The 16,347-nt window shown below is 43.7% G+C and overlaps 1 protein-coding gene across 3 annotated transcripts in view; it reads left to right on the forward strand.

Moving 5' to 3' along the window:
• The window catches only part of BCAS3 (BCAS3 microtubule associated cell migration factor), a 549,518-nt gene that overhangs the window by 308,498 nt on the left and 224,673 nt on the right, over positions 1–16,347 (forward strand). For all 3 annotated transcript variants that reach the window (XM_060756800.2, XM_060756801.2, XM_060756803.2), the window contains 2 exons: positions 204–400; positions 3,857–3,954. In XM_060756800.2, the coding sequence (XP_060612783.1) occupies positions 204–400; positions 3,857–3,954 (295 nt within the window). The remainder of the gene's footprint in view (positions 1–203; positions 401–3,856; positions 3,955–16,347) is intronic.

Genomic DNA, 16,347 nt, shown 5'->3' on the forward strand with positions numbered 1-16,347 from the left:
TTTGCAGGGATCTGCACGCATTATTCGGCAATACATCACACAGTCCTAGGCACTTGAGAAGGGTCCGACGTGTGATCCAATACAACAGCCAGCTGTGTACTAATCTTGCTGTGTTTCAAATAATAATAATAATAACTTTATTTATAGGTTTCTTCTCTTCAGTTCAGTGCCAACTTGACCTCATTCATATTCTTGTCTTGCAGGTTGAAATTGTGACCCATACAGGACCTCACCGGCGTTTGTGGATGGGCCCCCAATTCCAGTTCAAAACCATTCACCCGTCGGGCCAAACTACTGTCATCTCCTCTAGTTCTTCAGTACTGCAGTCACACGGCCCAAATGACACCCCACAGCCTCTCTTGGACTTCGACACGGACGATCTGGATCTGAACAGTCTCAGGTTAGAAACAACATTCTGTGTTTCTCAAGAAGGTGTTTCCTGTCTTCTTATCCCTCTGGAGTATACATAAGACATAAACAGAAAGACATTAACATGCCTTTCAATGCCAGTGAAGGATGATGCAGGGTTGAGTGACTGTGCTCAATTCACACTTATAGGATTGCTAGTGGGGCATCTACTTGACCAAAATGGGGACAGGATGCTGGACTAGACAGGCCTTTGGTCTGATCCATAACAAAAACAACAACAACAACAACAACAACAACACCTTTATTTGTACACTGCCCTATCTCCCCAAAGGGGTTCAGGGCGGTTTCCAACAAATATGGCAAACTTTCGATGCCAAAAGAAAACCATACAAACAGTTTACGTCAGGACAAGACACATTAGACAATATAGAACAACGTAACTGTAACTTAATAAACAAAATAGCTAAAAATAAAATAAAACATAAAATACAAAACCCTGAGAAAACACATTAAACATAAAATATAAAACGGGATGCATCAGAGCTCCATCAGACAAGGTTCAACAGTAGCAATGGCCACGAGTACTAAGATGGACCTAGGGTAAAGGTAAAGGTTTTCCCCTGGCAGGAAGTCCAGTCGTGTCCGACTCTGGGGTGTGGTGCTCATCTCCATTTCTAAGCCGGCATTGTCCATAGACGCCTCCAAGGTCATGTGGTCGGCATGACTGCATGGCGCGCCATTACCTAATGGACCTAATCAATAAAAGGATTGGGTGAGGAATAGTGCAAACAGTGTATCATAGGGCCGAGGAAGTGGATGAAGTGCAGAATAGAGTACTATTTGGTGACTTAGGTTCTAGGTTTAGGGACTAATCGTTCTCAAAAGCTTGCTGGAACATCCAGGTTGTCATTTTCCCATGAAAGGAGGACTATATGAGGGCTTGCCTAATCTCCCTGGGGAGGATGTTCCAAAGTTGGGGGGCCACCAGTGAGAAGGCCCTTTCTCTCGTCCCCACCAACTATGCTCACGACAGTGGTGGAAGCGAAAGGAGAGCCTCCCCGAGCCGGTTCATAGGCAGGGGATGTGATCACGAAGGTCCATGTGCCCTGTTCTTATTTACTCATTAACTTATTTATGGCCCATTCTTCAGCTCAAAATCCTCAGGACAAAAGAGCCTGAGTGGGGGCATATCAATGGACAGGGGCTTTGGGTAGTAGATCCTGTTTTGGAGACCAAATATGAAGCCATCAGGGCACATGTCTGGCTCCAGGGGCCCCCTTCCATTCTCATTTGAACACACCAATGCCTTCTCCCACCATGCAATGAACTGAAAGCCATTCTTCCGATGTCCACGGCCCAGTGAGCCTGTTCTCACCCCTGTGCTTTCATCCTTTCTCTCTCTGCCTAAAATGTGTTCAGATTTTGTGTGCATTGTCGAAAAGGAAAACACCCTCTGGTCCTTGAGCTGAACTTAGCGATGCCTTGAATAACCTTCTCATATCTAATCTGGCCCTCCCCCTGCATTGCTGTTGTTACTGGACAAAGCTAAATCATATGGTGGAAATATGTTTTTAGCTGCTCCTTTGCCAAGAGCGATAGCATCCCAGGGTAACAAAGCAGAAACGAAGGCTAGTTCACGACTTCTGTTCCTTCCCCAGAGGACTCAAAACTCAAACAGGAGGAGAACATCTCTCTTTTAGCCTTGCTTGTCTTTTGTCATGTAAAATCATATGCAGCGGCCCTTCCCCTAAAACAGGGCAATTGATCAGTTGAGAACATGTCAAAAGGCAGTTTTAGGCCCTGTTAAAGTGGTGATTCAGACTGGATTTGAGCCAATCTCACAGTTCATCATGAATGCTTCCTCCACAATTCTCAGAGTGCAAAATATGGCTATACTTGTGTATTTTTGTGAGGTTTCTACAGGCAGAAGTTCTTTGAATAGTTTCCAACTTATAGAGACCCTATCATTGGGCTTTCTTGGTAAGTTTTAGTCAGAGGGGGCTTTGTCTTTGCCTTTGTCTGAGGCTGAGAGAGTGGGGTTTGTCCAAGGTTCACCTTAATGTCTCCATAGGTCAGAAATGATTTGAAAACACACAACAGCAACAAAATCGGTTCAGAGTCTGGGCTGCTTCTTTGGCTTTTGGTGGAAAAGAGTAGTAGAGTTGGGTGTCATCTCCATTCTGATGGCACCAAACTCCAAAACTCCAGATGATCTCTCCCAGCACCTTCATGTAGATGTTGAACAACACGGGGGACAATACTGAGCCCTGCAGGACGCCACAAGACAACAGCCATGAAGTTTAGCAGGTGTTCCCCAGCGACACCATCTGGGCCTGTCCTTCCAGGAAGGACCGGAGCCACTATAAAACAGTGCCCGCAAGCCCTATCCCAGCCAGGGGACCCAGAAGGATGCCATAGTCAATGGTATCGAAGGCTGCTGAGAAGTCCAAGAGAACCAACAGGGACACACTTCTCTTTATCAAGCTCTCTACGTAGATCATCCACCAAGACGACCAAAGCCAGGCTTAAAACTACACTCAAATGGATCTAGATAATCTGTTTCCTCCAGGAATCCCTGGAGCTGGAATGCCACCATCCAATCCAGAACCTTGCCCAGGAAAGGAAGGTTAGAGACTGGGCAGTAATTACCCATTTCCAAGGAATCTAACAATGGTTTCTTCAATTAGGGTTTTACTACCACCATTTTTAGACTGGATGGGAATCTGCCTTGGCTGGGGGAAGCATTAGCTACCCTCATTACTCAGTCTGCTAAGCCCCATCTGGCCTGTTTAATTAACCAAGAAGGGCATGGATCTAGAACGCACAAGATGAACCTCACCTCCTCAAGGATCCTGTCCACATCCTCGGACTGCAGCGATTGAAATGAATCCATTAAAACATGACAAGCAGATTCCTGAGTTCAGTTTCCATCTGAACATGAGGAAGAACTTCCTGACTGTGAAAGCCGTTCAGCAGTGGAACTCTCTGCCCTGGAGTGTGGTGGAGGCTCCTTCTTTGGGTGTTTTTAAACAGAGGCTGCATGGCCATCTGTTGAGGGTGCTTTGAATGCAATTTTCCTGCTTCTTGGCAGGGGGTTGGACTGGATGGCCCACGAGGTCTCTTCCAACTCTATGATTCTATGAGTTGCATCCACAGAGACTGTATTAATAGAAATGTCGATGTTGGCCCAGATCTGAGTGACTTTATTTGCAAATTCTTCACAGTGGGCCAGCAGGCCCCACCCATGAACCAGGATGAAGGTTTAACGCTACTCCTTGGTGTTAGTTTTTTATATTCTAGTCACTACTCCACACTTCCTCTGCCTGATGCATTTACTTTCATAAAAGTGCCTCAAACTGTAAACAGTACCTGGGCAAAAAAAGAAAAGCACACCTGAGATTCCTGGCTCCATCCCAATCCATAGGCCAACTCTCAGGTCAGCTTCTCTGTTTCACAACATAGCAACCTCTCCTCCTTTGTATTTTAGGATCCAGCCAGTGCGTTCTGAACCCGTGAGCATGCCGGGGTCCTCGCGCCCAACATCCGATCGCCGAGGGATTTCGACCGCGGGCGATGCTACCTCAGGTAGGAAGGCACCTGAAGGGATGCTTCTGGCCTTCAGGAGGTGCCCTTGATAAATTGTATCCTGATGTCTTCCTACTGTCAAACTCATGCAACTGTTGGCTCTGTTCAAAGTTTGGGGGATTTTTTCTTCTTCTGCGTCAAGGGGTGATAACGTGATGGCAAAGGAGCATTTTGTGCAACTTTGGGCTCATTTCCCAATAGCCCAAGGGAATGATATGGGGATGTCCTAGGACCATGTGAAAAAAAGGGAGGCATTGTTTTCTTTTGTGCAGCCTGAAAGTATTACTACCAGGGTTGTTTTTAACTTTTTAATCTTTTTTTTTTAGTTCTTCTAACTGCTTTTAGTTTAATAAATAACTTTATGATAATTCAAACTACTATGATGTACGTTTTTTTTTTAACTTTTATAAGCCGCTGTGAGACCTCGCCTGGAGAAAGGTGGGATAAACAATTGTTATTGTTGTTGTTTATATACATAATGATGTCACCAAAAATGTCCCCGCATCAAATCTTTACCAAAGTAATGTTTATGCAATGGCAAGTAGAGCTTACTTTTTCCATTGTATTTTTCTTAAAATGTTTTATTCACATTTGTCCTTATGAGTGACAGTGTTTCTTTGGACATAGTATTTATGAGTTGTGCTTTGGAAGGGTTTGTTTTCTGAGTAGCAGGGATATACGGCATTGTAATCAATACATCCATTAATATACAAAGATGGCACTTGTGGATGGGAGAGAAGGGCATTTTTTTGGAGCAATCTGCTACCTCAAATTAGATAATTCAAGAAGTTGTGTATGCTTAGAAGAAATGTAAAGAAAGGGTAAAGGAGGCCCCGGTAGCACAGTAGGTTAAACTGCTGATCTGCTGAACGTGTTGACTGAAAGGTCGCAAGTTCGAATCCGGGGAGCAGCATGAGCTCCTGCTGTCAGCCACAGCTTCTGCCAACCTAGCAGTTCAAAAACATGCAAATGTAAGTAGATCAATAGGTACCACTCTGGCAGGAAGGCAATAACACTCCATTCAGTCATGCCGGCCACATGACCTTGGAGGTGTCTTGGGACAACACTGGCTCTTTGACTTAGAACTGGAGATGAGCACCAGAGTCCCAGAATCTGACATGACTGGACTTAATGTCAGGGGAAACCTTTACCTACCTTTACCCTTGACATTAAATCCAGTTGTGTCTGACTCTGGTGGATGGTGCTCATTTCCATTTCTAAGCTGAAGAGCCAGTGTTGTCCGTAGACACCTCCAAGGTTATGTGGCCAGCATGACTGCATGGAGCGCTGTTACCTTCTCACCTATTGATCTACTTACATTTGCATGTTTTCGAACTGCTAGGTTGGCAGAAGCTGGGCCTAATAAGGGATGCTCACCCCGCTCACTGGATTTGAACTGCAGATCTTTCAGTCAGTCAGCAATTTCAGCACCTCAGCGGTTTAGCCTACTGCTCCACCAGGGGCACAGAAATGTAGACTGGGCTATATATTTCCCATTCGATGCCCTGCAAAGGGAATTGTGCATGTGCATCAGCATCCCTGACTATCAAGCAGCATAACTGGATCTTCCTCATCCTGTTTGGAGCCCAGCTTAGGAGGAACCTTTGGAGGAAGAACAAAAGCCAAGAGGATTGTGATCAACCAACCAGGTCCTAATCAACGCCCAATTGACTTAAATACACATCTTGCTTGAAAAGAACACACAGAACATCTTAATTCTTAACTTCCTTAATCTCTAAAGTCTCCATTTATGAGATATGGAGAGTTTATCTCTGATTGGAAGAGAGAACATGTTACGCGTAATTCTGTGGTTGATGTGGTGATTTTTCCTCACAGTGCCAGCCGTTCTAGTTTTGGCCTTTTGTTGCTCTTCCTGGAGAAGTGGCGCAAAGGCACATTACCTGAAAGTCTTAGGATCAGCTCTTAACCCTCTCTAATTAAAACATCAAGTGTAGGTGGTGCAAATGGTCAATGAAATAACAGAAACAGCACCCAAGATGCTTGGGCAGATACCAAAACCTCATCCCTGGCAGTCCGCATGCTTCTGATCGTTCCATGCGAGTCTGCCCTTTACGCAAAAACAGCAAAATAAATGCTTGAAATCAAAACCTTCCTGCTCTGACTGCATAGTTTGGCTAATTCAATTCAGAGACATTCAGCCAGAAACTGACGGTTGTGTTTCTGCCAGAACGTCTGCAGTTGTATAAAGGGATGTTTGATGTTCCAATCTGTAAAGTATATTATATTTCTTTAAGCTGGACTGTTGACCCACTCCCGTAATAAATGTCGTGTTCGGTTCTGCAACGGTCACTTTCCCCATTTCGATTTCCTAACGTAATCTGACCGTGTTGTCTTCTGTTGCTCAATACTATGCTCGTCTTCAGGAGCTCCCTACCATTTACAACTTCAATGGCATTATAGAAAAACCACAATCTTAACCTACGTTTAATTTTGCCCAGGCCTAAGTGATAGGAGGCAGAGATATGTTCCCCTTTGAGGTCTATTCTGAAAGCTTTTGTGACTCACGGCAACACTTTTACCCTATTTCTTCCAAAACAAGAGCTGGGCGATCTTAACATTTTAATTCAACTGTAGATACTAGCTTATGGAGGTTTCCGCACTGGCGGATTTTCTCCAGCAAAATCTCTCACAAGTGGAGTTATTAAACACACAGCATTAGCAAAAACACTTGGGGCTTGAGGAGGATTTTAATCTTTAGTGATTCGGAAATCCCTAGAGACTGCTGATTGGATTGAGGTTTAAACTGTCAAAGGAAACTGAACCACATAGAGAAAATTGATTTGTGAAAGTTGTTTAAAGGGGACTGCGGAGGGGAAGCTCTCAATCCCTAACCCCCCCCCCCCTTCCTTCTTTCTCTCTCTCTCTTTCTCTCCCCCCGCCTTTGATAGAAGCAAAGTTGTAATCCAGGAACCACACAAGCTGCCAAGTGTATTTATTGAAATGTTTTAATAATTGCTTTTTAGTCTAGTGTCTAAATAATGAATGCCCAAGCCTCATGGGCAGCTGCTCTCAGTTGGATGTTTATAGTGTGAGGTGTATCTTACACAATGGGAGCTGGAAGGTGCATAATGTGTGGTTGTGGAGTGTGTTGACTCACTGGGCAAAGGTTCCTATGGACGATGTGTTGTCGAAGGCTTTCATGGCCAGAATCGCTGGGTTGCTGTGAATTTTCCAGGATGTATAGCCATGTTCCAGAAGCATTCCTTCCTGACATTTTGCCCACATCTATGGCAGGCATTCTCAGAGGTTGTGAGGTCTGTTGGAAACTAGGCAAGTGGGGTTTATATATCTGTGGAATGATGTCCAAGGTGGGAGAAAGAGCTTTTGTCTAGTTGAGGCAAGTGTGAATGTTGCAATTGGCCATATTGGAGAACACAGAAATACAGGACCACAATTTCAACAGAAAGTTGTTGGTAGCCAGATGAACAAAATTTGGCTACCAGTATTAAAACACTCTAAAATCAAGACAGTAAATAACGAGCAACACTCAAAAACAAAGGAATTCCTGAATCAATCAGGGCTAACTAAGACCTCAAAGAATCATAGACTCAAAGAGTTGGAAGAGACCTCATGGGCCATCCAGTCCAACCCCCTGCCAAGAAGCAGGTATATTGCATTCAAATCATCCTTGACAGATGACCTTCCAACAAAGGATTCCCCCATTCAGCAACCAGCCAAGCTTTGAAGCTGCAAGGCCATTCAGTGCTAATCAAAGTGACCAGTTGCAACCTTCACACTTGCCTCAAGCAGTCAAGAGTTTTTTCTCCCACCCTGGACATTATTCCACATATATATAAACCCCACTTGCCTAGTTTCCAACAGACCTCACAGCTTTTGAGGATGCCTGCCATAGATGTGGACAAAATGTCAGGCGAGAATGCTTCTGGAACATGGCCATACAGCCTGGAAAATTCACAGCAACCCGGCTCCTTTGTACATTTGTGGGCTCACATATACAATTTGCAGTCTGTTGCTCAGTGGAAGGGTGTAAATATTGGTTCCATGCGTATTATATTATTAGCATTTCATATCAGTAATCAGGCAAGCCTGATTCAGTGAGAATATTTATTTATTTCATTTACTTATACCCCGCCCTTCTCACCCCGGGGGGGACTCAGGGCGGCTTACAGAGGAGGCATAATTAAATGCCTAACAATTGACAGTAATACAAATACAAAAAGCAATAAGCAATAAGCAAGCAGCAAGCAGCAAGCAATATGGGTCAATTGGGGGAGTGTTTATATCTGCCTCAGGATTTCTTTAATTTTCCCAATCCAAATTGGCTCCCAGTGTCCTTGGCCCCTTCACACCTGCAATGCAGCAAGAACAGGAAACTTCCCGGACGTTTCAGGAGAACATTTTAGTTTCTGCATATGCCATGGAATGCTTCCCATAATGCCTTCAGCATCTGTTACTGTATTAAAAATGGCCAAAGTCAGTAGTCGAGGTTGTGACAGGCAAATATTTATATCTGTGCTCCTGCAGCAATATTGTTCTGTTGTTACACCTCATAAGTTTGGCGAAGACAATATGGCAAAGGTTTGTCAGCTGACCTTCTGATACTTGTGTTTCATTGTCAGCCAATCATCTAGCAATCCAATTACGGAATGGGGCTTTGATTGGAGAACTGGTGTTCTGTGCCTTTTGCTCTGGTTGTATGATAGGGGTTTTCCCCCAGCTGATTTTATAATATCCATACCAAGCTGCCTTTATAATGACATCCTGGGAAACCTAAAGTTCCAACAGAGCTGTAGGATTTGTGCCAAAAATATCTGAAAATAATAATAATAATAATAATAATAATAATAATCTATATAAATAAAAATGTAATGTTCGTTTTTGGGATTAACATAACTCAAAAACCGCTGGACAAATTAATACCAAATTTGGAAACGACACCTCTCAGGCCAACGAGTGACCATCACTCATAAAAAGACTGAAAAACACAGCAGAAGGGACTTAAAAAGCCAAAAAACAAAAAATACCTTACAACGCATGTGCAAAACCACATATATACACATATACACAAATATATACACATACAAAACACATATACACAGACTGGGCCACAGCAATGCGTAGCAGGGGACGGCTAGTAATAATAATATTTTATTTATATTCCGCCCTTCTCCCCAAGGGGACTCAGAGTGGATAACAATCAATCACAGACAAACATTCAATGCTTTGTTACAAATGGGAATACAGTGAAACACAAATACACAGACAAAGGCAAAGGATCCTCCTTTCATTTCTTGCTCTGGAAGTATTGCTCATCTCTGGCTCTAGGGGAGGTGCTCTTTCTCCATTTCCAAGCTGAGGAGCCTGCGTCTGTAGATACCTCCTGGCAAGATTGGTTGGCAAGATTGCTTAGAGCAGGGGTCCTCAAACTACGGCCGGAGGGCTGGATACGGCCCTCCAAGGTCATTTACCCAGCCTTCGCTCAGGGTCAGCCTAAGTCTGAAACGACTTGAAAGCACACAACAACAACAACAACAACAACAACAACAACAACAACAACAACAACAACACTATCTCATCAGCCAAAAGCAGACCCACCAACTCATTGAAATACTAATAAGTTTATATTTGTTAAAATAGTTTTTCATTTTAATTATTGTATTGTTTTAAAGTGGTTTTTTTGCATTTACAAATAAGATATGTGCAGTGTGCATAGGAATTCATTCATTTTTTTTTCAAATTATAATCCGGCCCTCCAACAGTTTTAGGGACTGAGACCTGGCCCTCTGATTAAAATGTTTGTGGACCCCTGACTTAGAGCATCTCTTTACCTTTTCCTGCTGAAGCGGTACCTATTAATCTGATCACATTTGCATATTTTCGAACTGCATATTGGAAAGAAATGGCTAGTTGCCTACACCAGACAGCAGAAGAAACATTTGTCCATGAGGCAGCATAATTCCTGTCCCTGGAATAAGTGTCAAATAGGTTTGATATGTTGTCAGTGGAAAATATATATAATTTAGTGCTCTGTAAATGTTTGTGCAGATCCGTACCCTCTTTTGTCCCCTTTTGGGACTCTTTGCTTCCTCTTCTTTGATGAAAATGTTGGACTAATGTAGGCCTTTGGCTTGATCCATCATGGATCTCGTGCCACCCGGACCTCCATTTTTCATTATTGTTATCATTCAGTTCCATAGTTCAGGATTCCTGAGCAATGCATTCTCAGGAGAGTGTACTTCCTGCGTAACCATCTTCCTCCTCCTCCACCCATTTGCTCACCCTATCTCATCCACCATGAACCTCCCTTGCTGAAATCTGCACTAAATGGCTGCAAACAGTTAAGCAGAGCTTTGAATGAAAGCCTCCCATTTTCATAAAGCTGCCTTACAGTGTGTTCTACAGTAAATATCCCAGCTTCCTGCTGAGCCTGCCAAACCTACGTCCAAAAATGCCTTTAATGTTCTTTGTGATGACCGATTTATTGGGAAGTGCCCTGCTCTGCAGGGCTTTATTTCGTTTTCTAAAGGTTTGCGGAGGGTTAATAGGTCATAAATTTTTACTGCCCATCCCCGAACCAGGAAGTGATTCTTCTCTTATGACCCGTGTGCTCTGAGACTCTTGCCCAGCTCTGAAGATGCTTATCAAGCCCTTTGATTGCCTGTCGCTCTGAGAGATATGGCTCTACTGGCGCCTTCCCTTATCGAGGCTGATCGCTTGGTCTTGCCATCAAAAAGTTGCTCTGTATGTGTGTGTTTGTGTGTGTGTGTCCTCACCATCTTTAATTGATTTTACAGCACATTTTATATCCTTCCCTCCTTCCCGATAAACATGGAGGACACTCCGCTTTTATGTTGACAGCATCACAGATTCACAGAGGAGGGAGGAGTAGGATCTTTTTTTAGTTTGGCTTTTTAATGTAGCCATACTGTACAGATATATATTTTATGGCACTGTGCCGGAAGACACGGATGTTAATTGACTGAAGGACAAATGAGCCCTTCTCCTTCTTAGTCAGCTCTCTTTTCTGCGGAGTCCCACATAAAAGTCCTTTTAAATCATCGGCCTTAATGCATAAGGCATGCCTTATCATAAGGATTGTCCTTTATTTGAGGGCCAGAAATTAGTTAGGCCAGAATTTTGTTGCTGTGTGCCTTCATGTCATTTCCTGGCAATACTATCATTGGGTTTTCTGAGGGTAAGAGTATGTGAGTTGCTTAAGGTTACCCAGTGGATCTTCATGGCCAATCAGGATTTGAATCCTGTCCTCTAGAGTTGTTTTATTGTCTCTAAATTGTGGCAAGTTCTTGTTGATATGGAGATACCAAGCCACCTTTTCTATCTCCTGAGAAATCTGTATAATGGCAAATCAGCAACAGTAAGAACGGACCATGGAAGAATAGACTGGTTCAAGATTGGGAAAGGAGTATGGCAGGGCTGTATTCTCTCACCTGACCTATTCAACTTATATGCAGTACACATCATGGCAAATCCAAGGCTGGAGTTAAAACCACAGGAAACATTAACAACCTTTGATATGCAGATGATACCACTTTGAGGGCTGAAAGCGAGGAGGAACTGAGAAGCCTGATAATCATGATGAAAGAAGAAAGTGCAAAAGCTGGGTTGCAGTTAAACATCCAAAAAACCAAGATGATGGCAACCAGACTGATTGAGAACTGGGAAATAGAGGGAGAAAACATGGAGGCAGAGACAGACTTTGTTTTTCTAGGTGCAAAGATGACTGCAGATGCAGATTGCAGCCAGGAAATCAGAAGATGTTTCCTTCTGGGGAAGAGAGAAATGACCAATCTCGATAAAATAGTTAAGAGTAGAGGCATCACACTGGCAACAAAGATCCGCATAGTTATTGCAATGGTATTCACAATAGTAACCTATGGATGTGAAAGCTGGACCATAAGGATGGCTGAGCGAAGGAAGAGAGATGCTTTTGAACTGTGGTGCTGGAGGAAAATACTGAGAGTGCCTTGGATCTGGAGAAGATCCAACCAGTCCATACTCTAGGAAATAATGCCTGGCTGCTCATTGGAGGGAAGGATATTAGAGGCAAAGAAGTACTTTGACCACATAATGAGTAGACAGGAAAGCTTGGTGAAGAGACTGATGCTGGGGAAAATGGAAGGAAAAAGGAAGAGGGGCCAACTAAGGGCAAGGTGCATGGATGGTATCCTTGTAGTGACTGGCTTGACCTTGAAGGAGATGGGGGTGGCCACGACTGACAGCGAGCTCTGGCCTGAGCTGTTCCAGGGGGTCACAAAGAGTCGGAAGAGACTGAACAAATAAACAACAACAAACAGTTGTAATCCAACAATCAGACCATTACACACATTACCTTTATATGACAGGCAGGTATCCATTATTATGAGGGTTATTCTATTTAAGGGCTGGAAAGTTTGTCCTTTATAGGATTGGTAGGTGCCCTTTATTAAAAGGGATGTCATCCATCTGAGGTCTGGGAAGCTTTTCCTTTTATCTAGTGGTGTTTTTACCAGTTCCTTCTTGCTGTACTTGGTATTCCTTGATGGTCTTCCATCCAAGCAGGACCCAGAACTGACCTGGCTTAGCTTCCAAGATTAGACTGGATCTGGTACTGTCAGGGACAGCATCAAAGGTGGATGATGCAGTCTCACACAGGCCCACACACACACAAAGCGCCCTCCTGCAAGTGTCCTGGAGGGTGTGCCTCACGTCAGCCGCCTTGTTACAGTTGTAAAATGTTGTGAAATCTAGATGTGCAAACAGTCCCGTCCATCAAGCCTACATAAACAAACAGCATGCTAGCAAAAGCACTCAGCTGATGGACCTGTGACAGTCTTCAAAGGGCCCCGGCCTTCCACGTTCATCTATTTAAAGGCTGAGCCTTATGGGGCGGAATGTCAAAAATGGCAGGGGAACCATTGGTCACCGCCATCTCATATTACGATAATATTGACATTGGCGCGGATTGGGGGGGGGGGTATCATGCACAAAAAGGTTTTAAGTTTGTGGACATTGAGTGGTGCGTTTCAGATTGAGAGAATGGTTTCGCTACCTCTCAGGAACCAAGACTAGTGCTCCAAATTCCAGAGGAGTGCCTGCAACTGGATAAAGGCCAGCAGATACATTTGAGAGAATTGTGTGTGTGTGTGTTGAAAGCCACTTGAATCAAGAACAACCTGATGAAGGTATAGAAATGTATGCTTCATGGATAGAGTTACATTTTTTCTCCCTTTCGTGAAATATGAGCATCCAGTCATCCAGCTATGGCTATGCCATTTGGCAGAATGAGGAGGTTGCTCAGACGGCAGCTGCTCAGGGTTGGCAGCAAGTTGTGGAGGAAGAGGTGTGCATTTCAGAGCTTGCAGTGCACCTCCAAAAAATATCTGGGAGATTTATATGCTGCTGAGGGTGTTTTCCCAATGATTCAATTGCTAATCCAGTTAGCTTTAGACATGAACTAGGAGAGCCAGCCACAATCATTCAGTAAAAAAGATTGAACCAGAAGTTTGGGGTAGACAAAATATTGGACATTTTAATGTAGTGTATAGTGATTTCCCTTAATGTCCCGTGGGTTTAAAAAAAAATTAAAAGTTTTAAGAAACAGAAACAAACCAACAAACAATGCATCAGAGACCCAGTACAGTAAGGTTAGTAGGTTAACCGTTCTTAACTAGCCACCAGGCCCGTAGCCAACAAAAAAATTCAGGAGGGGTTGAACCCCCCCCCCCCCGATGATTTTTGAAGCCTGATCTGACACGAGATCTCAACAAGGCCTTGAAATTGCCATCATTGTGCAAAGGTTCTCCACAGGTAATAGGTCCTGAATCATTGCTCCCTCTTGTCAACCACAAGGGACAATCATTTCCACCACTGGCAGAAGCCTCTTTCTGTTTTCTTCTATTTTCTTGTTATTTCATTTATCATCAAGACATTTTCCCCTATGAATTAGCAAGAAATGTTTAGCCAGGCACAAGTTGTTCTGATAGTACTCTGTTTTTTAGTGTCTGTTGAAGACTTCTATTGCATCTTTCGATTGCACAAATGCTTAAGCAACCAATTCACCAAGCTTCTGGTGATCATCTTTACCCCTACCTTCTCCTTCAAAAACCACACTGTACTTTCAGAGTGCACCTTGTACATGAAATGAGTAGGTCAACCAGGGAAATCTGCTGAACCATTTAGGTTGAAATCTTAGGTGCCTCTTCTTATCCACATGAAATACATCTCCTGGCAATGCTGTCCATGGATTTGCACTAATTGAGATTCCATTTGGTCATCAGAAACAGTCTTGTTCATATAAAGTTCAAGGTCTAACAATGCCAAAGCTTCTTCTCTTTGCTCCTGTTCCATGCTTTCTTTGCCAAGGCTTGGATTAGATGAACCAGTGGGAGACGTCTCGGTTTCTACCTGCAATGCAGGTCAAATCCCACCTTCCCCTTCTGCCCCGTGCCTTAGCCTTTGCCTGCCACTATGTCAGCTATTGGTCGCTTCTACTATGTCATCTATTGCTGCTATTGCAATGTAAATAGGTAGAAAAGTAGGTAATGATAGTGTGAATAATCAAAATATGGTTGAGATAGCTTGCAGTTCTGGAGGAAATCTTTTGCTTCCCATAGACTTGGCAGGGAGATTTGGTTAACCCAAATTCATGAGTAAACCAGCTTTTTTACCTCAAAAATGTTTAGGGGTGGTTTGAACCCCTAACCCCCTCCCCTTGGAAATCTCCAACTGATCTCTCAAAAAATCAACATGGGAGTCAGGAGAGACAAGATTTTCCTGACTCTCTTGTTCCATATTCTTACTGGCCAACTTGGAGAACTTCTAAGGAACCACAGTTGCTCAACAACCTAAACAAAGGCATTTACCATTGCAACAGGCCCATCTCTGCTGGTCAAGATGGTTAGTCAAGCTGTGGTAGAAGAGAAGAGTGTTCTGAAATGTTTTTTGTTGTTGCATGCCTTCAAGTCTTCGGACTTATGGCAATCCTAGGGTGAATCGATCATGGGATTTTCTTGGCAAGATGTGTTCAGACAGGGTTTCCCATTCTCTTTTTCACAGGCCAAGAATGTATAACCAGTCCAGGCTCACCCAGTAGGTTTCAAGCCGTGGACTCCAGAACCGTAGCCTAATGTTCGAACCATACTGCTTACAGTTCTGAAATGGCTGAAGGAAGGGAGGGGGCTGAGCTTGGTAGAGTTTGATCCTTGAAGAAACGCGCCGCAGGGGTCAGTTTGCGGGTGGCGGAATCGGGAGTCACCAGTTTGGCGCCAGGGCTGTCCCTTGCTTGGCTCGAAATGTTATTATGGCTCTGGATAAGTGACAGAAACGATAGCATCAGAAATGTGTGCTAGTAAAACCTTGTTAAGGAAACGCCACCATGGAGGGGTGGGTGGGGGAAATGGCCCTTGGAGGTGATCACAAAGAAAGAAACTGGAACGAGTGGAAGCAAAGTGTTCTGATGGGTGCGTCAGGATAATAAATTTTGCCGTGTTAAGCGATGACCACGAAACAACCCCGGACTGAGTGCCTCTAATTGAAATGCTGGCAAATATGACATAAGGGAGCTCGGCATCCTTAAAGAGGTAAATGTTAACTTCTTAAAAATGGTTTAAATCAGTGAAGGAGATGGACCTTTAAGGAACACGTAGCTTTAAATGGATGGCTGTCACAAATGCACACACACACCAAAGCCTCCACACTCTTTTTATTAATAGGTCCTGCATGCTTTCCTTGCAAACAACAGACAGTTCATGTGTATCAGGGGAAGACTATCCCCTTGAGGGAAGAGGGAGGTGGAAATTCCAGATGCTGCTCCAGACTCACAAAGACAAAAATGTTTGATCTCAACATTTAGGATTTTTGAACACACATCCTTACACATGACATCCATAACAATAGCAACAACACCAAGCTGTTGCCAACCCTAATAGAGAATGCTGCTGGGTCAAAGAAGATTGGCTCTACCATTAGGCAGATGTTTCAGATGGAAGATGCTGAGCACAGGGAAATAGCTTCCTTCCTACCATTTCCCACAAATAGTCTGGTTGGTTTCTGTCCATGGACAGAAGAGGGCACAATGGAAGAATGTCCTTAACCCAGAGGGACCTAGCAAGGTCTGAACGCAGTATGTGAGCTACACTGAAATTTAGTTTAGCTTTTGGGCATTAGAATGGATGTCATTGGGGGGAGGGGGGGTACTGCCTTTTAATGTTGCCTCATATGACACAAACAACCTAGCCATGAAAGACTGTAACCCACCCTATTGCTTCCTTTCTGTGCCCCTTTTAGGCTTGCATCGACTCCTTTTATTAAAAGTAGGATTATCATCCTTGGAAATGTTACAGTCCAGTGTGGCACTTTAGGATTCACCAATCCCGTTCCCATTTTGTTGTCTTCTTCATGGGTAGACTAGGC

Source organism: Anolis sagrei, chromosome 11 (assembly GCF_037176765.1).
Source record: "Anolis sagrei isolate rAnoSag1 chromosome 11, rAnoSag1.mat, whole genome shotgun sequence".
Classification (NCBI taxonomy): domain Eukaryota; kingdom Metazoa; phylum Chordata; class Lepidosauria; order Squamata; family Dactyloidae; genus Anolis; species Anolis sagrei.